The 25497-nt window shown below is 39.7% G+C and overlaps 2 protein-coding genes across 5 annotated transcripts in view; one reads left to right on the top strand and one right to left on the bottom strand.

Annotated features, from left to right (window-relative positions):
• LOC146553351 (dynein axonemal heavy chain 8-like) overlaps positions 1–20986 on the bottom strand; it is a 43155-nt gene extending 22169 nt beyond the window's left edge. For 3 of the 4 annotated variants that reach the window (XM_085255591.1, XM_085255593.1, XM_085255594.1), the window contains exons 1-26: positions 20855–20986; positions 19416–19527; positions 19181–19315; positions 17968–18052; positions 17519–17670; positions 8027–8210; positions 7768–7931; positions 7352–7528; positions 6329–6442; positions 5611–5718; positions 5411–5512; positions 5164–5310; positions 4880–5077; positions 4576–4652; positions 4358–4457; positions 4155–4274; positions 3933–4068; positions 3654–3841; positions 3108–3188; positions 1458–1574; positions 1261–1377; positions 975–1107; positions 771–877; positions 585–691; positions 414–492; positions 156–279 (exon numbers count right to left, since the gene is read on the bottom strand). In XM_085255591.1, the coding sequence (XP_085111717.1) occupies positions 156–279; positions 414–492; positions 585–691; positions 771–877; positions 975–1107; positions 1261–1377; positions 1458–1574; positions 3108–3188; positions 3654–3841; positions 3933–4068; positions 4155–4274; positions 4358–4457; positions 4576–4652; positions 4880–5077; positions 5164–5310; positions 5411–5512; positions 5611–5718; positions 6329–6442; positions 7352–7528; positions 7768–7931; positions 8027–8210; positions 17519–17670; positions 17968–18052; positions 19181–19315; positions 19416–19457 (3094 nt within the window). In that variant the 5' untranslated portion in view covers positions 19458–19527; positions 20855–20986. The remainder of the gene's footprint in view (positions 1–155; positions 280–413; positions 493–584; positions 692–770; positions 878–974; positions 1108–1260; positions 1378–1457; positions 1575–3107; positions 3189–3653; positions 3842–3932; positions 4069–4154; positions 4275–4357; positions 4458–4575; positions 4653–4879; positions 5078–5163; positions 5311–5410; positions 5513–5610; positions 5719–6328; positions 6443–7351; positions 7529–7767; positions 7932–8026; positions 8211–17518; positions 17671–17967; positions 18053–19180; positions 19316–19415; positions 19528–20854) is intronic. The other variant, XM_085255592.1, reaches the window with a different exon arrangement.
• A 426-nt stretch (positions 20987–21412) lies between these two features.
• Positions 21413–24960, top strand: calr3b (calreticulin 3b). The gene is made up of 9 exons (XM_085255596.1): positions 21413–21583; positions 21966–22067; positions 22390–22593; positions 22684–22778; positions 22887–23096; positions 23192–23305; positions 23413–23556; positions 23643–23735; positions 23867–24960. The coding sequence occupies exons 1-9, from the start codon at positions 21487–21489 to the stop codon at positions 24074–24076; spliced, it is 1269 nt and encodes a 422-aa protein (XP_085111722.1). The 5' UTR covers positions 21413–21486; the 3' UTR covers positions 24077–24960.
• Positions 24961–25497: the final 537 nt, after the last annotated feature.

Genomic DNA, 25497 nt, shown 5'->3' with positions numbered 1-25497 from the left:
GTACTACCTTCATGTCTTACACAGTCCCCACAATAAGCTTAATATTTACAATCTTCATTCATAATAAAGGATGTCTTTAATTTAGGAGCTGTCATTCTTTGAACTTGTGCATCAAGTGTGTTTGCTCCTGTATGTGTATACTGATGGTGAGTTACCTGCTTTCTTCCTTTCATTAGGAGTGTACTCCCACTGCCAGGCAATGCTCTTGCTAACTTCCAACACAGAGTCAGTTAGTTGATTTATGGCCTGCTGGATTTCATCTAAAGTGGGAATCATTACCTGATAATGACAAATATCAGATATCAAAACTAGATTTTCTGTTCAACAAAACTTGCAAAGAATTCCAGATCTCTCTGTCCTACAATGCAAATACTGCCCCCTGAACATGTACTGAAAGAAAAGTAGAAACTCACCACGTTGGGTATATCCAGGTGGACTTCAGATTTTATTAGCGGAACTATCATAGGTTGAGGCTTGGATTTCTTGTAACTTCTGTAGTATATTGATGAAAATATGAAAGAGTGCTTTCTCTTTAACTTATGATACTGCACTGAGCACATACCAACTAACACAAATATACTTACATAGCACAACTAATCCTCTTTTTCAAGGTGTTCAGAGATGACTTTGTTGTTTTGAGAACTGCATCAAGTACCCTTGCAGTGAAGGATTCATAAAGCTTCTTAAACTCCTGAAATTAAAATTTGTATGCAAATCAGTGGGTCAGCTGCACATAGCAGAAGTGTTTTACAGTTGTTAGACAAATATACCTTTTCAAATTTAGTATTTTTGTCTTTCAATGAACTTTCTGCAGTCCCTCTCTCATCCTCATGAGCAATCGTGTGTCTCTCTCCAGGGAAGGTCATGGTCCTCCCGACTACAGTGTTGAAAGTGTGAAATACAAAAAATACATTTAAATACCTAATTGCTGCGTTCACTTGTATGCAACACTTAAAACTCTGCCTTGACATCACCTGACACAGGTTCCTCTGTCTTGTAGCCTTTTGGTTCATAAACAGCACTTAAAACAGTGTCCAGCTCTTTGATTGCTGTTTTGACATGACTACATTTGTAATTCAATGTTTTCGCCCACTTTTTACAAAGATTCTAAAAAGAGGTTGAGATATGTATTTGGTGAATAAGGCACAACTTATTTGTAAAGGCAAATTAAAAATGAGGAGAAGACTTTAGCAGAATTAAATTCATTTCGGTTGATAAACATCTAAAATTTGTGTTTTGATTTGGTACGAGTGGCCATACCTTATTATGGTCAATCAGATGCTGAACTGAAGTTGGATCATCTGAGAGCTCAATCAGCACCGTCTCTGAGATGTCTTTAAGGACATCATCAATGTGTAACTTGCTAATATTTAGCACCTGAAAAAGAAGAAAATGTGGTTCTTGCTTATTATAAATGCACAATAAGGAAAATTTTAATGAATGACACAGAAACAGACCTTATTCACAAGATGCTGGAGCTCATACAAAGCCGTGTCAACTCTTTGGAAGAACTCGTCCAGGAGTAAGGATGACCAGGTGATCAGCACTGCCCCATGTTGAAGAGCAGATTCAACCTTGCGAGTTACCAAAGACATTAAAGCTTATTATGATGCAACAGCCATAAAAAAATTTTTTTTTAAAAAGCATGGCAACAGCAGGGTTGAGACCTAATTTCTCAATGGTGCGACTAAAGAAAGCCTAGGTCACACCAGTACGACCAGCCGGTCAAGTAAAAAAAAAAAAAATCTTCGTAACTCTGAAAGCCTCCGTGTGGTCAACAAGAGACACACATCATGCCCATATCATGGTCGTAACCAATCGGGGATAGTCAAGGGAGGGACCTCTCTGATTGGCTGTGGTCCAGATATTCCTGTAGGCTTACGTGTATGTACATTTGAAAGTGCAGGCTGATAGAGAGAGGTGAGTAGCCTAGGCCTGATAGAAATGGATTGAGTTGTGGGTAATGAGAAAAGATGAAAAGAACAATTGACAACTTTTTCGTTAAGTTAAGGCCTGATCTGTCTGAAATTCATAGCCAGTGCTCTGACATAGAGCCATCAACCTCTCAGGTAATGGGTAATGTCTAACACTGGTCATGAGACGGCATCAGATAATGAGCCACATACAATCGACTCCGAGCCAGAGCCCACTGAAAGTAAAAGGGGGAAAGTGTATACATTTCAAAGAGAGTGGCTTGACCAGTTTCCCTGGCTAAGATACAGTAAATCTGACAACATGATGCACTGCATTTACTGTCATGAGTGCGGAAAGAAGCTCCCTGGCAATACTGCATTTGTGGTGCTAACACGTTTTGAATTGAAATGCTGAAAAAGCACAGTGTATCCAGAAAACACATTATATGCTGCAATAAATGCATTCCCCAAGTCTCCCCTCTCCCCACTGCCAGCAGCAAACAGGTCGTCAGAGGAGGCCGAGATGATGATTAAGTTTAACATTGTCTACAATATTGCCAAAAATGAAGTTCCGTTCATTTCCAAAGTTCAAGTCCAAAATAATTCTTCACAACACCCCACGTACAGTAATAATGCCGCCCAGTATATGGGTGTCATCAGAGACATATTGAAAAAAAAAAGGGGGAAAAAAGGCCAAATTACAGGAGTTGGCCATCTCAAGGGCCTGTTACTGCAATAGTCCATGCGATAGTCCATAAGATATCAAGTTGTTCAGATGTTAATTTAGATTTTCTTTTTATTTAATATATCTTGAGATGTTTTAAGTTTAAATTTCAGTTCAGTGAAGCACTTTAAGCACCAGCACTTTTTAAGTAACTCATCTTTCTTGTAGAACTGTGCTCAAATAAAGAACTTTGTGTTGACAAGCTTGTTAGCTAATTATTTACAAAAATCAATATTGTCTGTATGGACAGCAATTAAAAAAAAAGTGAACTTGCAAAACTGTGGTGTTAAGCAATGCGGTTGAAAAATTTGGGTGCACCTAAGAAAAAAGTTAGGTGCTCCAGTGAAACCGTGGCAGTTAGTCTAGAGCCCTGAACAGTGGAAAACATATTCACACTGCCATTAACTAACAATGTTTAACAGCTGAGACATTTCTTCCACAAAATGCTCCATCTACTGTAATGTACTTACATTTTTGATTTTTGAAGCCATCCAGCTGGAAAAGTCTTCAGGTATTTTCTCACAAGTGGACTCATAATCTTCCAAAATTGTCTATAAAAAAAGGACAACAAGTTGTTTTATCCATCCACTCGCTTCCGCTTAACCTTTTCAGGGTCGCGGGGTGCGCTGGAGCCTATCCCAGCTATAGGACGAGAGGCTGGGTACACCCTGGACAGGTTGCCAGTCTGTCAGGGTTAACACACAGAGACAGACCACCATTTGCGCTCACATTCACTCCCACGGGCAATTTGGATTGATCAATTAACCTATCCCCACAAACTGCATGTCTTTGGACGGTGGGAGGAAGCCGGAGTACCCAGAGGGAACCCACGCAAACACGGGAAGAACATGCAAACTCCACACAGAAAGACCCCGGCCTTATGGTGGAATTGAACTCAGGACCTTCTTGCTGTGCGGAAACAGTGCTAACCACCGTGCCACTGTGCTATAATATAAAGTTATTTTATATTAAGTTAAATAATCATTTATATAGTTGTTTAAATAGTTATTACTTGCCTGTAATCGATGGTGATCAGCACTGAGTTTTGTTTCGATGTTGAGAAGATGTAAGGCTTGCTTTGGAACCAGGAGACCCATCTTCACCAAACACTTTGCCTCCCGTATGACCTCAGTTACTTTAGGATCAAAGTTGACAACTAGCTTTTCTGTCTTTGGGTGACGAACCAGCAGTGCGACATTTAAGACTGTTGTGAACAACACAGAGAGTAAAGTCATACTAACAGAATCAGATACGGTGTGCCATCAAGGTTATCAATATATTTAATTTAAGCCAACCATGATTCATCTGCGATACTTCCTCGAGCCATGCTTGGTGGTAAATACACTCAAACTTTACTAACGAAGCTGCAGTCTGATTGTACATTTTGACTGCATTTCGTCCCTGAGGACTGAGCAGGATGTCCGAGTTTTCCTGTTTAGGATGACAGAGTGAGGCAACATTAAAATCTTTCAGTGCTAGTAGCTTTAAAATGTTTGCTGACAGAAATCTAGCCTTACTTTTATGTGTAACATGGGTTCCTCTATTTTTTTGAAGAGGTGCCTGGCCCAACCAATTCGTCCAGCCACAGGAGGCATGTCCCTAGCAAGTGGAGGGTTGTCTTTGTGGTTGCCATAGTGCTGCAAAGGAAGTTTGTAAAACAAAATCTGTGCATTTATATTTTATTTTAAATGGCATTAGCGAATAACAATAAAATAGGTACCTTTCTCACAAACTCTACTTCTGAGACATAACGCTGAAGAATATGACTCAAAAGATGGGGAACGTGTGCGTTAATGCAGGGAATGTTCAGCCTCTGGAAACTACAAATTTAAAAAAACAAAGTAATAACAAATCATTACAGTATTTAATGTTATATTTCTAATATAATATTTCCAGTGATATATTAAATTGCTTAAAATATCATATATAGACACTTACCGCTGTATCAGGTGAATGGCACGCTCAGATGTCTTCACATGTGAGAAGCATGAATTCATAAAAGTCTGCAGCTGGTTCTGTAGAAAAGGTAACAAATGTAACCTTCATTAGTACTTTATCATGTTTCAGTTGTGACCATGTCTTAATGAGTGATGTCTGTGATTAGTGGTTTTGTGTATATGTAAATTCTTTGCAGGTCTCTGAGAAAACATCATCAACCCTTATGATGCTTCCTGATTTAAACAATGCACAGGAAAACAGCAGCTACATGTTTTAGGCATAATGAGTACACAACTATACATACCTCAATGTAACAGATTTGCTCTGTAAACTTGACAAAATCTGCTTCAAATTCAGCACTCCTTGGAGCCAACATATCATACTGCTTTCTTTTCAGATTCATGGCTATAGTGTTGAACAGTCTGGCTAGACTCTCAATGCCCTCAATGTTGGACTTGTTAAGTGATTCAAATGTCTTGAACACTGTGATTATTTGTGTGATCTAGAAAAAAATAATGCTTACTGTTATATGGCAAAGCATTATGACAAGACTGACATACATATTTTAGGAATTAAAATAGACCGTACCTTTTCAAGCTGCTTGCAGAAGTTGGAAAACTTCAAAAAAATTTCCATCTCTGAAACCTCAAAAGGCCTCTTTCCAGGTGCAGCCATTGTTTCCATCTTTGTTGTCTGGAAACAAGACTTATATTCCTGGTACAAGGAGGTACAGTGCTGCAAAAGACAAAAGATTAACAACAGCAGAAACTGTGTACTGCTGTAGTCATGCCTCTGTAATAACACTGATGTGTACTAATCACAGTGTAACAGTCACCTGCACTTTTGTGATGATGCTATCAGCATCTTGGTCCCATATGAGACGTTTGCCATTGTCAGTAATGTACGATCTGCACATTGTAACCATCTGATTTGTGACCTAGAAGAGTTTTCAGTATCACATGTTGTACAAAGGGAATTGGATCTTAAATGTTTGTTCTTTGAATGAAATGAAAAAACCCAACAAAGTAAACTTACTTTGATGAACAGTGAAGATATAGTTTCACTCGTGTTGTAGTACAGTGAAACTCTGAAAATCATGTGAATAGTACTGATGACATTTTGCACATTTTTCATCATGGCAACCTGAAATGACACCAAGTATAGTCACATTATTTATAATATATTGTTTGCTCTGATATAATTTGTATTTCTTAAGTTTGTAATGAACAACTTTACTGTACAAAAATTGAACTATTAACAGGCTATTATCCATATTTATTTAAAAGAAAAAAACAGTATGTAAGATGGTCACTAATGTATAGTACATGGACTATGAATTGAATACTAGCGTTGTTTCTAAGTGAATAGTAAATAGGCAATTTTTGATCATTTTGTTGTGATGTAGTCTGGGGCAAATAAAAGACTATTTTAAAACCTGTCAAAGACCTCCTGTATTCAGTGCATAGCAATAGCTACTCAGAATTTTGCATTTGTTTGTTATTGCCTTCATTTGGTAAAAAAGACCATACTTTTCCCCCCAACACTGTTGGTTTACAGCCTGAATGCTTTACAATTTATATACATGTCTTTAAATAGCTGTGTATGCGATATAGGTGCTTTCATACTTGGCTTGTGCTTTAACATCAGTTCATCAACAAAAACACTGTTTGGCTCAGAGGTAAAACTTTATTTAATACTAAAAATTCTAACAATTGCAAGTTCTTAATGGAAAGGAATTGTTGACTGTACATACCGGGTCACTGATGTAGAGAGGTTGAAGAACTTTCTCCAGTGTGCTCAGGAATTTCACATTGTCTTTTGCCTCATTGGCACACCTTGTTATCCTAGTATCCAGCTTCCGCCACATCTACAGAGGTACATGTTTATGACAGTGATGAAGGTAACAATATATGTTGTTTATTGTAAATGTTTGTTTATTGTTAAATGTTTCAAGGAGTAATTTAAATTTCTGATTTTATCATAATTATTATTATTGTTAAATTTTTTAACATATTTTTTGTACATAAAATAGAGGCAATATCCCCTGAATTATATGGTCACGATGCAAAATACACAAATCACATTTATGGATCCATGATACATCATAGAACAGCGAAAATTAGTAATTACTGATCATTCAGGAATAATCTTACTATTATATAATTTGCATGTAATTTTTATTATATATATCAAATAGATTCAGTTTTTCATATTGCATCTATGCACACAGTGTTATAGATGCAATATGTCTGAAGGTATTCATTTTTAGATTTCGATATTGTTATTGTTATACCAAAGTTATTATTGTATAAGTGGGCCTAATGGCATCATAAAAACAGAATAATAACTAAATACTAAAATACTAAAAACTGTGTAGCACAAATTATTTTTTAGTGAGGAAAAACGCCTATTAGTGTTTGCCTCACTTTCATTGTTCATTGTTGTTTCATTGTTATGTGTGGAGGAGCTGTCTGACACCAACCTACAATAAAATGTTTCCCTTTGCTGATTTTAGAACATGAGATTTTTATTGAAAGAGTTTTATTCATTGAGCATATGTTTGAAGTGACCTACTGACTTTGCATTTTTGGACACATGTGAACAAGATTAGAAATAGGTATATCAGAGGTGTGGTAATTAAAAAAATTATATCGTGCAACAAATAATGTTGTTACAGTATACCAGTATATACATTATACTGCCAAGTATTATCTTACATTAAACAGTGGACATAAAAAAATACTATAATAGTGTGACTGACACTGAGAATGAGTACCTTTACAGTTTTGGATCTGCTAATATGGAGCACCATCACCGCTGTCTTGCACTTTTGGCTTTTGATGTGAGTGATGATAGAGTTGAACCTTATAGACATTCCTTTCCAGTGCTCTAAGTCACTCAGTGGCCCTTCTGAATCAGCTCCTTTTCTCAGCTGATCACTCTCTATGAGGACCTGATGTACACCGAAAAGGTTACATTAATTCAGTCAGTACTCTACAGCAAGCCACTACAGCAAGTTTTTCTTTTCCTTTTTTTCCTTTTCAGTCTCTTCTTTCATTTCCTTTCTCTCATACTAACAAAATATATACCATTCATTTATGAAGTCATCATCTCTGGCCAGTAAACTGTATTCCTTGAAGCCACGGGTTCATAGGCTGCACTTCACTTGTGCGTTTGAATGATTTAACAAACCTGCTCAATTTCCTTGCACCACTGCAAAAGATTTTTTTCCAGTTGATGGACCATCTCACAGTTGGCAGCTGCAGTTTTCATATCATTTAGGCTGGCCAGTTTAGAGAAGTCAATATGTGTGAATGTAGTCAGATGAACAATGTACTTGTTGCTTATATGGATTTCTGCAGGACAAACATAACAAAGTACAAAATTATTAAATTATTAAAACCAGCCATTTAGCTACAGTATGTTGTTCTGAAGAAGCATTTTTTTTTACCTTCTAAGGAGTCAAGACAGCGTTTTATTGTGTACATTAAGTTCTCTTTACATTTTACTCCATGTCTGGACTCTATAGTGCCCCAGTTTTGTGGTGCATCGAGAGCAGGCAGTAGAAAGTTGTAAGTGTTCCTTATTCCTTTCAGGAGGCCGTCTCTGGCATCAACTACTGCAAAAAAGATCTCCTACAAAGTATGGAGACAAGTCACCCATAACGTCATAAAAACCAAAGCCAAAACATCTGTGATATAAATCAAAGTATTTTAAACAGATTTATTTTCTACAGTACAGTTACATTGTAAATAGGTGTGGACGTCAGATTGTTTTATAATGTTAGTGAAACGGTTGGATGTCAAATGTGACCTCAAGATTTAAAAATATGTTAAGGAAGGAGGGTTAGATCATATTAGCTTTTTCCTAAACTAATACAGGGAATGCTGAAAAGTGACAAGTTTATTATGTGATGTTTATTATGTGAACACAAGAATTATTATGTGAACACAAGAATTATTATGTGGATGCAAGAATTTCTCCGCCATGGGATCAATAAAGCCTTATCTTATCTTACATAAACTGCTCAAAAAATAAAAGGAACACAAGAATAAGACATCCCAGATCTGAATGAATTAAATATTCTTATTAAATACTTTGTTTTTTAGTAGTTGAATGTGCTCAAAAATCACACAAAAATTATCAATGGAAATCAGATCACGCTCAACATTAAAGTTGTTACGAACTTGTATGTCCATGTGTTTGTTTGTGCAGGTATTGTGTTTTTTTTCTATGTTAATTTAGCTGTGCCAGGGCCCTGTTCCGATTGGTGCGTGGATATACTGCCCCGGCGTGATTGGATCCAGCTGGAGGACCCGCCCATTAAAAGGAGGCTGGAGTGCTACAGCGGGAGAGGCCCTCGCGTTTCTCCTCATCACCCAGCAGTAGTCCTGTGGTAGCCGCTGGCTGCAGTATACGCTTGAAAGTTGTGGAAGTGGAGTGGGTAGGGGTGAGCTGCCGTTATTTTGATCACCCGTTTTCTCCTGTTTTGAGTTAGTTAAGGAGGTCAGACTCTGTCTTTATTTTTGGCTTTATTTTGGTGAGGTCAGGGGTGCGGGATTTGTGTAGGTTTGTTTTGTTTATTGTTTTGGCCTTGGCTCACCCTGAAGTGTTGACACTCCCGTTTTGGTTCTCTTTATTCACCTTGTAAATAAATCACTTCACATCTACGGATTTGTTGCGTGTGACTGCTTGGGTCTTGGGGAGGGAAGCGAGTGCCTCGCTCATGTTGTGGCCTGGCCCTAGACGGGTCGTAACATGAATTGGGGGCTCGTCCTCTGCCTTTTCCTGTGGGTTTTTGCGTGTGTTTGGTCTGTTGGCGGTTTTCTTGGGTGTGGGGGTGGTAGGTGTGTGGTATTATGGAGTTTTCTTTGGATGATTTTGTTACTTCGCCTTCGTGGGATAGAATTGTGAAGTGCAGGAAAGCGGATTTGCTTATCATTGCTAGTTGTTATGACGTTCAAGTGTCCTATGGTGCCCGCAAAGCGGTGGTTAGGGACGCTTTGTGTGCAGAGTTGGTGGAGCGAGGCGTTCTTCCTGCCCCGAAGGCAGCTGTAGAGCAGCCTGATGGCGGGGGTGTGAAGGTGGCTCCGGAGGCTGAGCCGGGGCCGGATCCCAAAGGGCCTGTTAACGTGCTACCAGCCGAGGCGGACTCTGATGCAGCCGAGGCGGACTCTGATGCTGCTGGGGCGAAGCCTGAAGCAGCTGGGTCTGGTACGGCCGGGGAACCCCTGGCGGGGCGGTCTACGGAAGATCTCCGTTTGACCCTCCGTATTAGGGAGGTGGAAGCCCGTGCTAAAGAGCTTGAGGTACAAGCAATGCACCTCCGTGTCAGAGCTTTGGAGCTGGAGCGAAAGCCCTCCACATCTGCCTCTAGTCATCCTAGTACGTCCACCGCGGTCCCGACAGGTTTTGACATCACCAAACACGTTAAACTGGTTCCCCCGTTTCGTGAGGCCGAAGTGGATTCCTATTTTAACGCTTTTGAGCGTATAGCGGCCGCGTTAAGTTGGCCGAAGGAATTTTGGCCGCTGCTGTTACAATGCAAATTGGTTGGCAAAGCCCAGGAGGTGTGTACCAGTTTATCGATTGAAGATAGCCTGGATTATGACGTCATGAAGAAGACTGTGTTGCAGGCATATGAGCTCGTCCCAGAAGCCTACCGTCAAAAATTTAGGAAGTGTGAAAAAACCGCCAATCAGACATTTGTGGAGTTTGCCCGTGAGAAAAGTCGCCTGTTTGAACGATGGTTGCAGGCCAGTAAAGCACAGGATTTCGAGGGGCTGAAAGAGCTTCTTTTGTTAGAGGAATTCAAAAAATGTTTGCCGGACCAAGTAGTCATTTATCTGAATGAGCAAAAGGTGACCTCACTTGCTAAAGCGGCAGTGATGGCTGATGAGTTCACTCTCACCCACAAAACTATATTTTCAGCCGCTGTCTCACAGAATATTAGGGTGGGACAGGAAAGGAAGATAAAGTCACCAAAGATAGGACTGAAAGATAGACAGGAGGATGGTGTTAATCGCGACTGTTTTTATTGTCGCGGACCCGGACATCTAATCGCTGCCTGTCCTGCGCTCCGGAGGAAAGAGCAGCGCAAAGGCTCTAAAAATCCAGCGGGCGTAGGTCTCATCAAAGTTGTCCCTTTGCCTAAATCGCATTCCACTCTCACCCGTGATTTGCACCATGTGGATGCAGAAATAGAGCCACGTTTTAAACCATTCATCACGAAAGGCTTTGTTTCTGTGACGGGAGAAGAGGGGGACAAAGTGCCTGTTACTATTCTTCGGGACACAGGTGCGCATCAGTCGTTTATGTTGGATAGTGTACTGCCATTGTCAGATAAAACTGCTTGTGATTCAGATGTGTTGGTTTGGGGAATTAAGATGAGCGTTCTTCGGGCGCCGTTACACAAAGTCCATTTACATTCGCCCGTGAAAACGGGGCATGTCAAAGTTGCGGTGAGTTCCCAGTTGCCGATTAAAGGGGTTTCGTTTATTTTAGGAAATGACTTGGCTGGTGGGACAGTTTTCCCACCGCCTGAAGTGGTGGAAACGCCTATTTCTTCTGTCACTGATGTTGCCGCCCCTTTATCAAGTGTGTTTCCTGTTTGTGCTATTACTCGTGCGCAATCGCGCAAATTTGATGATGTTGTGGATGTTGCTGACACGTTTATGGCGATGCCAGACGAGAGAATATCTCCCAGCCGTGAGAGTGACAGAACAAAAAGCGATGTGATGAAACTGATGCCAGAGCTGGATGAGAAATTGAATAGGGATGCATTGATAACCGCTCAGCAGAATGACTCATCACTGGCTCCCTGTTTTCTATCTGCAGCTAAGAGTGCAGGAAGTGAATCACCCACTTCTTATTTTTTGCAAGATGGAGTTCTTATGAGGAGGTGGTCCTCTGACCGGTGTGGTTTGCCTGGTGCTACGCAGGTGGTGGTGCCGAAGCCACATCGAGGGCAGGTGCTTAGCTTAGCGCATGATGCCAGCATGGCTGGACATCTTGGGGTGAACAAAACATATCATCGGGTGTTGCGCAACTTCTTTTGGCCAGGGTTGAAAGCTGATGTGGTGGCATATTGCCGTACCTGTACCACATGTCAGATGGCGGGGAAACCTAACAGACCCATTCCACCTGCTCCGTTACATCCTATTCCAGTAATAGGTGAGCCGTTTGAAAAAGTAATATTGGATTGTGTGGGTCCCCTGCCAAAAACCAAATCCGGACACCAATACATACTTACAATAATGTGTTCAGCAACAAGGTACCCAGAGGCAATTCCACTACGCACGCTGAAAGCAAAACCGGTGCTAAAAGCACTACTTAAATTTTTCTCTACTTTCGGGCTTCCAAAGGTTGTTCAAACAGACCAAGGAACGAATTTTACTTCAAAAGTGTTTGCACAGGTTGTGGAGGAGTTGCACATAAAACATGTAAAATCCAGTCCATACCACCCGGAAAGTCAAGGTGCTCTGGAAAGATTCCATCAAACCCTCAAAGCTATGCTGCGCAAGTTCTGCGCGGGGTCGGATAGAGAATGGGATGAGGGTCTGCCGTTATTGTTGTTTGCAGTCAGAGAAGTCACTCAGGAATCCTTGGGATTCAGTCCGATGGATCTGGTGTTTGGACACGTGGTCCGCGGTCCCCTCCGCCTTCTGAAGGAGAGGTGGTTGTCAGAAGCTTCTGAAACTCAGCATAATGTTCTGGATTATGTTAGCGGACTTCGGGAAAAGCTTCACCTTGCATGTCAGTTAGCTCGAGAGAATCTGTCACATACGCAAGCTAAAATGAAAACTCGCTATGATAAAAAAGCTGTTTGCAGAAGTTTTCAGCCGGGAGAGAAAGTGTTGGTGTTGTTGCCTGTGGTAGGGTCCAGCTTATCAGCTCAGTTCGCTGGCCCATATGTGGTGGAACAAAAACTCAGTGACAACAACTATGTGATCCAGACCCCAGACCGCCGGAGAAAGTCTAGGGTTTGTCATATTAATCTGTTAAAATCGTTTCACTCGAGGAGTCCTTCGGGTGCGCCGTCTCCAGTGTGCGCCGCTAGTACTGTTTCTCCCTATGAACCCTCTGATGACGGGCTACTCCAGAAAAGTGAAGCGCTGGGTAGCGGCCGGTTGAAAAATTCGGAGATCTTAAATGATTTAGACACATATTTAGTCCACCTGTCTGAACCCGCTCGAGCTGACATCACTGATCTGATAGAAAAGAACTTATCACTTTTTTCTGATCACCCTCGTCAAACTGCGGTCCTGTGCCACGATATTGATGTGGAAGGACATAAACCGATTAAGCAACATGCTTACCGAGTGAACCCAGTGAAAAGGGCGATAATGCAGAAGGAAGTTGACTATCTCTTAGAACACGGTTTAGCCTTTCCGAGCGCCAGCGCATGGAGTTCGCCGTGTGTGCTAGTACCAAAATCCGACAACACTCCTCGGTTTTGTAATGATTACAGGAAAGTTAACGCTGTTACCAAACCTGATTCATTTCCTCTTCCTAGAATGGAGGATTGTATTGATAGAGTGGGATCGGCATCGTTTGTAACCAAACTTGATTTGTTAAAAGGCTACTGGCAAGTACCTTTAACTCCCCGAGCCTCTGAAATATCTGCTTTTGTTACACCGGACCATTTTCTCCAGTACACGGTTATGCCGTTTGGGTTGCGTAATGCACCCGCTACTTTCCAGCGCCTTATGGCCAAAGTACTGGCGGGCGTGAATAACTGCGATGCCTACCTGGACGATGTTGTCATTTACTCATCCACCTGGTCTGACCACTTACAAACACTCTCTCTTGTTTTCAGCCGTTTTCAGGAGGCCTCGCTTACGTTGAACCTAGCCAAATGTGAATTTGGCAGAGCCACCATCACATATCTGGGAAAACAGGTGGGTCAGGGACAGATACTGCCGGTGACCGCGAAAATACAGGCGATCGTTGAGTTTCCAGTCCCACAAACGAGAAGGGCGCTGCGCCGATTTCTAGGAATGTGTGGTTATTACAGGGGTTTTTGTAAGAACTTTGCCACTGTTGTCGTTCCTCTCACCGATTTGATCAGTCCGGTGAAGCCTTTTGTGTGGACGCCTGTTTGTCAGACTGCTTTCGAGTCTGCGAAAGCGTTACTGTGCAGTTCCCCTGTTCTTACGGCCCCGAATTTCATGTCCCCTTTCAAGCTTGAGGTTGACGCTAGTGCGGTTGGTGCAGGAGCTGTCCTTATGCAGGAAGACCATTGCGGCGTGGATCGCCCAATTTGTTACTTTTCAAAAAAATTCAACAAACATCAGATGAACTACAGTACCATTGAAAAGGAAGCCCTTGCCTTGTTGTTAGCCCTACAGCATTTCGAGGTGTATATCGGATCCAGCTCTATCCCTGTTCAAGTGTTCACTGACCATAACCCATTGGTATTTCTCTCCCAGATGCAAAACTCAAATCAGAGACTTATGCGTTGGTCCCTTCTTTTGCAAGACTTCAACCTGCAGATCAAGCATAAGAAAGGGACGGAAAATGTCATCGCGGACGCCCTGTCGAGAGCAATTTTGTAGTTTAGGAATTAAACAATAGGAGGATTGTTTAAATCTTATGGAAGGGGGTGTTACGAACTTGTATGTCCATGTGTTTGTTTGTGCAGGTATTGTGTTTTTTTTCTATGTTAATTTAGCTGTGCCAGGGCCCTGTTCCGATTGGTGCGTGGATATACTGCCCCGGCGTGATTGGATCCAGCTGGAGGACCCGCCCATTAAAAGGAGGCTGGAGTGCTACAGCGGGAGAGGCCCTCGCGTTTCTCCTCATCACCCAGCAGTAGTCCTGTGGTAGCCGCTGGCTGCAGTATACGCTTGAAAGTTGTGGAAGTGGAGTGGGTAGGGGTGAGCTGCCGTTATTTTGATCACCCGTTTTCTCCTGTTTTGAGTTAGTTAAGGAGGTCAGACTCTGTCTTTATTTTTGGCTTTATTTTGGTGAGGTCAGGGGTGCGGGATTTGTGTAGGTTTGTTTTGTTTATTGTTTTGGCCTTGGCTCACCCTGAAGTGTTGACACTCCCGTTTTGGTTCTCTTTATTCACCTTGTAAATAAATCACTTCACATCTACGGATTTGTTGCGTGTGACTGCTTGGGTCTTGGGGAGGGAAGCGAGTGCCTCGCTCATGTTGTGGCCTGGCCCTAGACGGGTCGTAACAAAGTGGAAAAACACACAACAAGCTGATCCAACTTTGATGTACTGTCCTTAAAACAAGTCAAAATGAGGCTCAGTAGTGTGTGTGTGGCCTCCACGTGCGTGTATGATCTCCTTACAACGCCTGCGCATGCTCCTGATGAGGTGGCGGATGGTCTCCTCAGAAAGTTCTTCCTAGACCTGGACTAAAGAACCCGCCAACTCCTGGACATTCTGGGGTAGATGGAACGAGACATGATGTCCCAGATGTGCTCAATTGGATTCAGGTCTGGGGAACGGGCGGGCCAGTCCATAGCATCAGTGCCTTCATCTTGCAGGAACTGCTGACATCCACATGAGGTCTAGCATTGTCTTGCATTAGGAGAAACCGGCATATGGTCTCACAAGGGGTCTGAGGTTCTCATCTCGCTACCTAATGGCAGTCAGGCTACCACTGGCGAGCGCATGGAGGGCTGTACGGCCCCCCCAAAGAAATGCCACCCCACACCATTAGTGGCCCACTGCCAATGGAGTCTGTTTCTGACTGTTTGAGCAGACACATGCACATTTGTGGCTTGCTGGAGGTCATTTTTTAGGGCTCTAGCAGTGCTCCTCATGCTCCTCCATGCACAAAGGTGGAGATAGCGGTCCTGCTGTTGGGTCTGTGGTCATCACCTGCAGAACCACTCCTTTATTGGGGATGTCTTGCTAATTGCCTATAATTTCCACCTGTTGTCTATTCCATTTCTACAACAGCATGTGAAATTGATCGTCAGTAAATGTTGCTTCCTAAGTGGACAGTTTGATTTCACAGAAGTGTGATCGACTTGGAATTACAATGTTTTGTAAAAGTGTTCCCTTTATTTTTCTGAGCAGTGAACACAAAGACATATAAAATGCACACTTAGGTTTTTAAAAATAATTTCCAACCCAGATCCTAAATCATGTCTGTATGTCCAATGAAAACTACCATATTGCTGTCCTGTGAATTTAAAACACTTTATTGTGTGTTTAAATTGGATTTTTTTCACAGATAAACCATTTTCTTTCAGCATATAAAGAAAATTCTGACATCCGCTTGGAAGTAAGTGGGACTTTTATTTGATATGTTTTATATGTTCTATTGTGAATAAAGTATGGGCTTATGAAACTAATGAGATTATGATTTCTGTTTAATTTACATTTTACACACTGTCCCAACCTTTTTAGAACTGGAATGGTTATAAAATCACATATCTATATTATATATATGGTTGTTAGGTTGTTAGATATGATTTTATAACGATTTATATGGAAAAAATTGTACATTTTGTTTAAATTTATATTAAAAAAATATTAGTTTTTTTTTATACCATTCCGATTCTAAAATGGTTTGGACAAATGTAAATAAAAACACAAATCATAATATTATTAGACAGTATCTCACAAAAGTGAGCACACCGCTCACATTTTTAAAAAATATTTTGTCATATCTTTTCATGGGACAGCATTGAAGATATGACACTTTGATACAACGTAAAGTAGTCAGTGTACAACTTGTACAACAGTGTAAATTTCCTGTCCCCTTTAAATCAACACACAGTCATTATTGTCTAAACCTCTGGCAACAAAAGTGAATACACCGCTAAGTGAAAATGTCCAAATTGTGCCCAATTTGCCATTTTCCCTTCCTAGTGTCTCAGGTGCAAATCGGAAGGTGTGTTGAATTTGGTGTTCAATCCAACTTTATTGATAAAGTACTTTAAAAACAACATGATTGACCAAAGTGCTTCCCAGTAAAAAACAGTAATAAAAGTTAAAAACCATACATTAAACAGACAAAGAAAATTAATTAAGTGTAAAATAAATGAATGAATGAAAAAAAGATCAAATAAATCGGTAAATATTGAAACGTGAATAAAACAGACAATATAATAGACAATAAAGAAAACTAACAAAGTAAAGAAGATTAAAAGCAACCCAAAACTGATTAAAACTGACTACAAGCTGACTCTGGTACTACAACAAGAAAGCCCGCAAACAGTTTGCTGAAAACAAGCAGACTAAGGACATGGATTAATTGTGATCTGATGAGACCAAGACAAACTTATTTTGTTCACATGGTGTCAAGGATGTGTGGCGGCAACCAGGTGAGGAGTACAAACACAAGTGTGTCTTGCCTACAGTCAAGCATGGTGGTGGGATGTCACTGTTTGGAGCTGCATGAGTGCTGCTTGCACGGAGGAGCTACAGCTAATTGAAGGAACCATGAATGCCAGCATGTACTGCGACATACTGAAGCAGAACATGATCCCCTCCCTTCAGAAACTGAGCCACAGGACAGCATTCTAACATGATAACATCCACCCATCTCCATGATGTCATCATGGAGGGGTGGAAGAGGATTTCAGTGGCACCCTGTGAAGCTCTAGTGATCTCCATTCCCAACAGAGTTAAAGCAGTGTTGGGATGGCCACACAAAATATTGACACTTTGGGCACAATTTGGACATTTTCACCGAGGGGTGTACTCACTTTAGTTGCCAGCGGTTTAGACATTAATGGTTGTATGTTGAGTTATTTTGAGGTGGCAGCAAATGTATACTCTTATACAAGCTGTACACCGAGTACTTTACATTGTATCAAAGTGTCATATCTTTAATGTTGTCCCATGAAAAGATACAATAAAATATTTACAAAAATGTGAGGGGTGTACTCACTTTTGTGAGATACTGTATATGGATATTTTAATTATATAATAGTTATAGAAACAAACCACCATACAAATTCAGTACCCTCTTACCTCATGTACGTTTTCAGAATTCACAGCTATGTCCTCTCTTGTCCGTATAAAGTAGCAGCAAATACCTGTCAGGGATATTTGGGACAAATCGGGCATAAACAGCCTCAGTGTTTTTTCTCCTTTTACAGCACCAGGATATGAGCGACCACACTCTGCAATAAAATATAAATAATTTTGGAAGAAAATTAAAAAATGAAAATGACACATAAAACAGATCTTAATTTTTTCTGCTAAAACTAGGATATTTCACCAGCACAGGGATAAAATCATTAATGATCACATGAACTTGGTAAAAACTCCAATTATGACTGGCCTTGAAAATCAGAAAAGTAAAATACTCTAATCTTAGTTTGTTTTAAATTAGTGGTCAGTATTACTTAGTATGAAATAAAAAAAATAAGCAGGATAACATGTGACAGTCAAATACTGGAGTCGAGATTTATTCCAACCTGGTCCTGGCGCTGCAGATTCTTGATACACAAAGGAAATGGTTTTGCAACCTCCTTCGGCAAAAAACTGATCAAAAGCAGCCAGCTATTCATGATAAAGAAGGAAAAAGAAAGACAAAAAATTGTGAAATGAAAAATGTGTAACTGTATAATATCAGATGTGTTTAAACCATAATTGCCATATCAACATAGACAATATAACATGTGAAATGAATGAGATGTTTTGACTTTTGCGTGTTCCAGTTGTACTTGCAGCAGCCAAAATATACACTTCTGATTATGATATTTTTTGCTTTTGATATTTTGCTTCCAAGGAGCCAAATGCTCATGTATTTTTTTAAGGTTGCCTTGAGCAATAGTTCTCCAGACTTTCTGAAAGTCTTTTCAAAGCTTTTCTGTTGACATTGACTGTCTTCTCTAGTCAAGTCCTTGCATCAGACCATTTTCCGAGAAACGATTTCTTTGTTTGTTGATCCCTGACCTATGAATCACTAAAGGGTAAAAGACTTAACTCAGTGGATGAACCAGGACTGTGTCTATACATAATAGACGACTTAGACGACATAAAGAACCGATTTAAAATTGTATGTTTTGTTATTATCAGCCTGTCCAAAAACACATAATTTTTGGACAAGGTTTGACAAGGATACAATATTTTTTTGCACCACCTATTTGATTCTCAGTGAACTATTAACTGAAAACTTGGTCCTTCAGTTAATCTATCTATTTTTCACTGAAGCCTCAACAGAAATGGGATCAGTAGAAGGATGGCTGTCAAGAAGCTATTCTTAATTAAAGGAAACAGGGAAGAAAAGGCTAAGGTACGCAAAATTACACAAAAACTGCTCTGAAAATCAGTGGCAATAGGTTTTACAGAGTGATGAATGATAAATATGAAATGATTAAAACTGTTGTTAGTATCTACGGCAATCAGGAGAGCGGTACAACGGTGAGTGTCCACAACCTGTAAAACACGGTGCAGGCTTTGCTATTATTTGGGCATACAGTCAGTGGTGTCGGGATCAAAATTGATGGAATTATAAACACAGAAAAGTAATCTCTGATTGCTGCCATGCAATATCATCAGAAAAGTGATTGACAGTGGCTTCTTTTTTCAGTATATCAATCATCCTAAATACACTGCCAGTGCAATAAAAGTATATCCGGATAGAATTTTGAACATACTTTGTCAAAGTATATGGGAAAAACTCACAGAAGACGAATCTAAAATAAACTCCTCTACATCTGTTGGCGATAGGGCCAGTCTCTCAGCCAAGATGTCAATGATATACTTGTGTGCAGGGGTGAGGAGCTTTTTTCGCTCTTCTCTTGCCTCCTTATATTTGGCCTGAGAAATACAATAGATGTTAATTGTAGTAATTGTAACTGCTCTGACAACAAAAGTGGTTGATGTCAGTAAGGTTTCATTAAACCCATTATCAATTTACCTGACATCCAGCCTCATTTGTATTTTGGCTAACTTCTTCCATCGTATTGTTTGGCAGGAGGACTCGCCTCCTTGATGTTTGAAAAACTCAGTGACTCTTCAACTTATTCTGCCTGGAGAAAAAAAAATTTATGAAATGTTATGAAAATCAATAACTAACTAACTCCAAAGTAGAACACAGTGAAAAAGTATTTGCCTCTTCCTCTTTTTTTTTTTGCATATTTGTCACATTTTCATGTTTCAGGCCATCAAAGATTTTTAATATTAGACAAAGATAACCCGTGTAAATATACAAAGCAGTTTTTAAATTATTTTATAATTTATTAATAGAAAAAGCTATCCAAACTTCATTTTGTGGAAAGCTTAGATCAATTTCACTAGTTCCTCCCAGGCCTGCTTACTGTCAGACCATTTGAATCATTTCCATTTAAGAATCTGTCTGACAAAGATGAGATAAGATAAGATAAGATAAGATAAGATAAGATAAGATAAGATAAGATAAGATAAGATAAGATAAGATAAACCATTTTTAGTCCCACACGTGGGAAACTTTTTGGTTACAACAGAGAGTACGTTTAAGTTTAAGAGCAGTATAAGTTAAGAAAAACACAACAGAATAGGATAAGATAACCTAGAATAACATACTATACAACAACAGTAAAGTACTATATACAATAGAATAAAGTGAATTTGGCTAAAAGATATCAAAAAAAGCAAGATATCACTGACATCTGTCAGTCTGAAATGGGTTACAAAGCCATTTTTAAGGTTGTTTTTTCTTCTTCTTAACTTTAGTGAGATTCATTATCCACAAATGGAGAAAACTTAGAACAGTGGGGAACCTTTCAAGGAGTGGCGGGCACAGCAAATTAGTTCAAGACCTCACTTGCTTCAGGCAGGGTCAGGGTCAATAATAACAAAGAGACTGAACAAAAATGGCACCTATGGAAGAGTTTCAATGAAAAAAAAACCACCGCTGACCACAAGAACACAAAGGCTTGTCTCACATTTACCAAACAAAAAAAACAAACAAACGACACAAACATTTTAAAAAAAACATCCTGAAGAGCCACAAGACTCTTGTAAAATACATAGTACATTTTTTTGAAGGTTTGTGTCTCATTACATCTGACATAAAACTAATGTAGCACCATTAAAGGAAAATCACACACACTTGGTGGTGGTAGTGTGATGGTCTAGGGCTGAGCAAAGTATTAATTAAAATTGTATCAGTAAAACAGAACTGTTTTTCAATCAAAGTGGCACTGAAGATAATATAATTAATAAAACGTTCTTCTTTCTTTAGTCTTTTAGCTTTACTGCCATCTGAACGAGCTAACTGGATTATTTATTACAAGTTGGAGACTTGTTATCGAGGTCATATCTTACTTATATAATTCTAACCTTTGATATATATATATATATATATTCTGCCCTTACCAAAGCGTGGTCATTCGAGAAATGGTAGCTTTCTGTTGGGCACATGTTTGTGCCAGTTTTGTTTTAAGTAAAAAATAGTATTTTGTTTCCCGTTTTACAATCGTGGAAATCACTTCCAAGTCCTGCAGTCGTTATGAGCCGTTACTGATACCTGCTGTTAACGCAACAGTTGAAACGAGGTGTCACGAGCCCAACCGTTACCACACGTTATAAATGTTAATATTCACAGTAAACGTAAAACACATTCTCAAAGCGTTTTTCATAGTTTGGGGGGACTTCTTGTAGTCGTATTGCTGACCGTCCTCTTGAAACACATCAGATAAATAAACATTCACAAGACAGTCATTACTTTACACTCTTTATTTGTTATTACCACCCTCTACAGGGTGGTTCCCGCACCAACACGACCGACATAACTCAAACAACAACTGATCTTGGACCAGGCTACGGACAGGACATATGTTTCGTGGTCTACTGTGATTGGTCCAGCCACACCGTCTGTTTGTCCAATAGCGGGTAGACATCTGTTCGCTGGAGCAACTCTAAAATATTCCCCTCTCTTCCTCCTGCACAGTCTTTTTGCTGTCCTGCCCGGCGACGCTCCTGCAGAGCTGCTGAAAGTTGAGCTGAAAATGGGGAAAATGCAAGTCTTAGGAGTAATTGCAGTAATATTAGCAGTGTACTGTGTACATGCGAAGATTTACTTTCGGGAAGAGTTTCTGGATGGTGGTAAGTTGTGCAGAGAATTTTTATAACTTTGCAAGGTTAGCACTTCACTGCCTGTTAGCTTGACTTTCAGACATCGTTGTGTCACAAAAATTGTTGTCTAGACTGTGAGTCCTCTCAAAAATATCACCTTTCCCCGTTAAATAATCAAAAGTCCATTGATAATTGGCAACATTCATTAAGGTCGAAGGGAGCAGACGTAATATCGATATCAGTTAATAATCGTCGTCCAAGTTGCAGTTAGTGAAACTAAATTTCGACATTGACAATTTGTCGTCGCATCTACAATTACTGGGAAATTGTGAGACGATTTTCATGACGTACCATGCTCTATTGGCCCGGTAGTGTTAATCCTCAGCAAACTTACTGGTTGTTTTCTGAACAGATGAATGGAGAAGTCGCTGGGTGAACTCCAAGCACAAGTCAGACTACGGAGAGTGGAAGCTCACGGCTGGCGACTTCTATGGCGATGCAGAGAAAGACAAAGGTACATGTTCGGACTTTCTAATGTAAATCTTCATTACAAAGTTTTCTTTTGATCAAAATAGCGTTTACTGTTGTCCAAATGGCAGCAAGGCACTTGACATTTAATGTGTTCCTGTTTTTAAAAAAAAAAAAAAAAAAAAAAAAAAAAGAAATTTCTATTCTAGAAGTGAAAATGAGTCATTTGATCATAATAAGCAGTAGTAATGTCTCGAATAGCTCCTACAAAGTGCCCTCATGTCTGATTTCCATTATGGTTCCTACTTTATGTTTGTTTAAAGCTGAACAAAATATATTTAGTTTTGGTTTGATACTTTCATTTTCAGGTCTGCAGACAAGCCAGGATGCACGTTTCTATGCGGCCTCTGCCCGTTTTGATTCTTTCAGCAATGAGGGTAAGCCTTTGGTCATCCAGTTTACAGTCAAGCATGAGCAGAAAATCGACTGTGGTGGTGGCTACGTGAAGGTCTTTCCTGCGGACTTGGAGCAGACTGAAATGCATGGAGAATCCTCTTACTACATTATGTTTGGTAAGTAATAATGACCTGTGTGATTTACAGTGCTTCCAGCTGTCACTGGATTTGATACGTGTAATAATTAATTTTATTCCTTTCCCCTAGGCCCTGACATTTGTGGCTACAGCACCAAGAAAGTTCATGTAATTTTTAATTACAAAGGCAAGAATAATCTCATTAAGAAAGAGATTAAATGCAAGGTAATTCTTGTGTTTTGAAGTCCATATTTTTAAATGGAAACCTGCTTCTGCACCAAAGGCTTTAGTCTAAACCCTGCTTCTTTTTTTTGTTTTGCTTTTTCTTTCTAGGATGATGAGCTGACCCACCTGTACACACTAATCCTGAATCCAGATCAAACCTATGAAGTAAAAATCGATAATGAGAAGGTGGAATCTGGGAGTCTGGAGGATGATTGGGACTTTCTGCCTCCTAAGAAAATTAAGGACCCTGAAGCCAAGAAGCCAGAGGATTGGGATGACCGTGCCAAGATTGATGATCCTAGTGACGCAAAGCCTGAGGTGAGTAAACTCAGTACAGTCATTCTACCACCTCTTACTTTGCTCTGTGCAAATAGTTGTGTATTTTAACCTCAGTATTTTGTGTTTTTCTCTAGGACTGGGACAAGCCCGAGAATATTCCAGATCCTGATGCTAAAAAGCCTGAAGACTGGGATGAGGATATGGACGGAGAGTGGGAGCCACCCATGATCCCCAACCCAGAGTACAAAGTAGGCTAGAAATTGATCACCAAAATACTTTAATATTAATATATAAAATACTTAAAATGCTTTTAAATTGCATTACTGATAACCCTTTTTAACTTCCTGTATTTCAGGGAGAATGGAAGCCCAAGCAGATTGATAACCCCAACTACAAAGGAGCCTGGGTGCATCCTGAAATTGACAATCCTGAATACAGCCCAGACTCGAACATCTACAAGTTTGACAACATTGGTGTTTTGGGTCTTGATCTTTGGCAGGTGAGACACGGTTCATCTTTAAGGTATGTGGTAGCGGCAGTTGAGCTACAGTCTAACAGTTTTGGTTTTTCCCCCTTCCTCCTCAGGTGAAATCTGGTACAATCTTTGACAACTTCCTGATTACAGATGACGTGAAAGAGGCAGAAGAGATTGGAAAGGAGACATGGGGTGTGACAAAGGTCTGGCCTTATTCTTTTTAACTCATAACTTGTTGTTCATGCAAAGCACAAAGTCTGCCCCTATGAACTACTGCTGTGATTAAAAGACTTGATTTTTTGTTGTTGTTGTTGTTGTTTGTGATTCCTTACAGGAGCCAGAGAGAAAAATGAAACAGGAGCAAGATGACCTGAAACGAAAAGAGGAGGAGGAGAAGAACAAAGAGCAGGACACTGAAGCTGCTGATGATGAAGATGAAGAAGAAGAAGAGGAGGAGGAGGAAGAAGAAGAAACGAAAGAAGACACAGACGAGGCACTTTCAGAAACAGATGAAGAAGAAGGAAAGCTTAAAGATGAGCTTTGAAGGGTTGTTGGCATAGAATTTCTTTGTTGTTTTTTTTTTTTATTTTATTTTTTTCCCTTTTTTGGGGGTGGGTGTGCTCCCTCAGGAACTGTCCTATATTTCCCAGGGGTATTGTGGCTGCTGTGCATCCTTTCCCTGAGATTTGGACACAACCCAGCTAAAGGGTGATTTGCAGTAGATTGGAAGGGGGTGGGGGGCAAATGGTTTGTAACATACTTGGGGTCTTTCATTTTGATCTTAACCCTGAACTGCTGGATTAATTCTAAGGTTTTCCACTCAAAGTACATTCTTTATTTTGTAATAACAGATAATAACTATAAACCGTCACCTGCTGTTTGCTAGATTTTTTTTTTTTTTTTTTTTTTTTTTTTTTTTTTTTAAGATTCTCTTAAACTAGACCACAGACTGTATATAAGATTAATCTATGCAGTCTGTGGTCTGCATGTCTACTTTTTTGCAAATACCCTCTTTTTTTTTTTTTTTTTCTCTCTCTCTTTTTTTCTTTTAGGGTGTTTGAAAGAGCTGAAAATGTAGTAATTATATTAAATTAAGAACATCAGCCGCTCAGATTTCAACGTTAACTCTGAAACAGAACATACAAAGCATAAACCAAAAGTTGTGACCATAAAAAAAAAAAAAGAAAAGAAAATATGTGAAGAGACAAATCAATACTATGATGACTTCTTTTGGTTATGTATGCAGCACTGTCTTTTTCTTTTGTCCCCACACTCTGAATTGAATTAATTGATTAGGAATGAATTGATGGGACCTGCATCATATTTTGAAAGTCTGGACAAACCGGTGGTGAGCCCCTGTGTGTGTCTTATTTTTATGGGACAGAATGTTATTGATACCAAAGTTTTTATTAAAAGATTATAACCTTATTGTCCACTGATATTTTGTGTGTGAGAGTTCACAATTTAGAAGCACTGCTTGTGGTTTAGATGTAAATTAGTGGACTCCATGCCAACTGTTTCAAAAAGGAATGTCAAATGAAGTTTCATTTCCTCTATCTGTGAATAAAACTCTCCTAAAGATTCAATTCAATCAATTAAGAAGTTTCTGTTTATATCCAAGCTTGGTATGAATAAATATACTTTTTTTTTTACAGAAAAAGCTGGAAATTTAAAAAAAAAACACTGTCAAATGCATACTATTTTTTTCCTTATTGTTTCACCCAAGAGCAATAGATAAAATATTCATACTGTGAAAGTCACTTCATGTCAAGGAGACCATACATGTTAATGATATCTAGTGCCTGCTTCATTATATCTTCCCCAGAAAAAATTCTGGACAAGTATAGAAAACGCTAGTATTTGGGGGCCTGTAATCCATGTGTCTTTGGGTTAACTACAATTACACTTCACCTAAGAAAAAAAAATATATATATATATATATGTGTGTGTGTGTGTGGGTCCTGA

The sequence above is a fragment of the Mchenga conophoros genome, linkage group LG18 (assembly GCF_057382185.1).
Source record: "Mchenga conophoros isolate Kocher_MC1m ecotype Shallow Benthic linkage group LG18, M_conophoros_male_GT1.1, whole genome shotgun sequence".
Classification (NCBI taxonomy): Eukaryota; Metazoa; Chordata; class Actinopteri; order Cichliformes; family Cichlidae; genus Mchenga; species Mchenga conophoros.
Note: the sequence above shows the minus strand (reverse complement) of the source record. Positions and strands in the feature narration are given on the sequence as shown.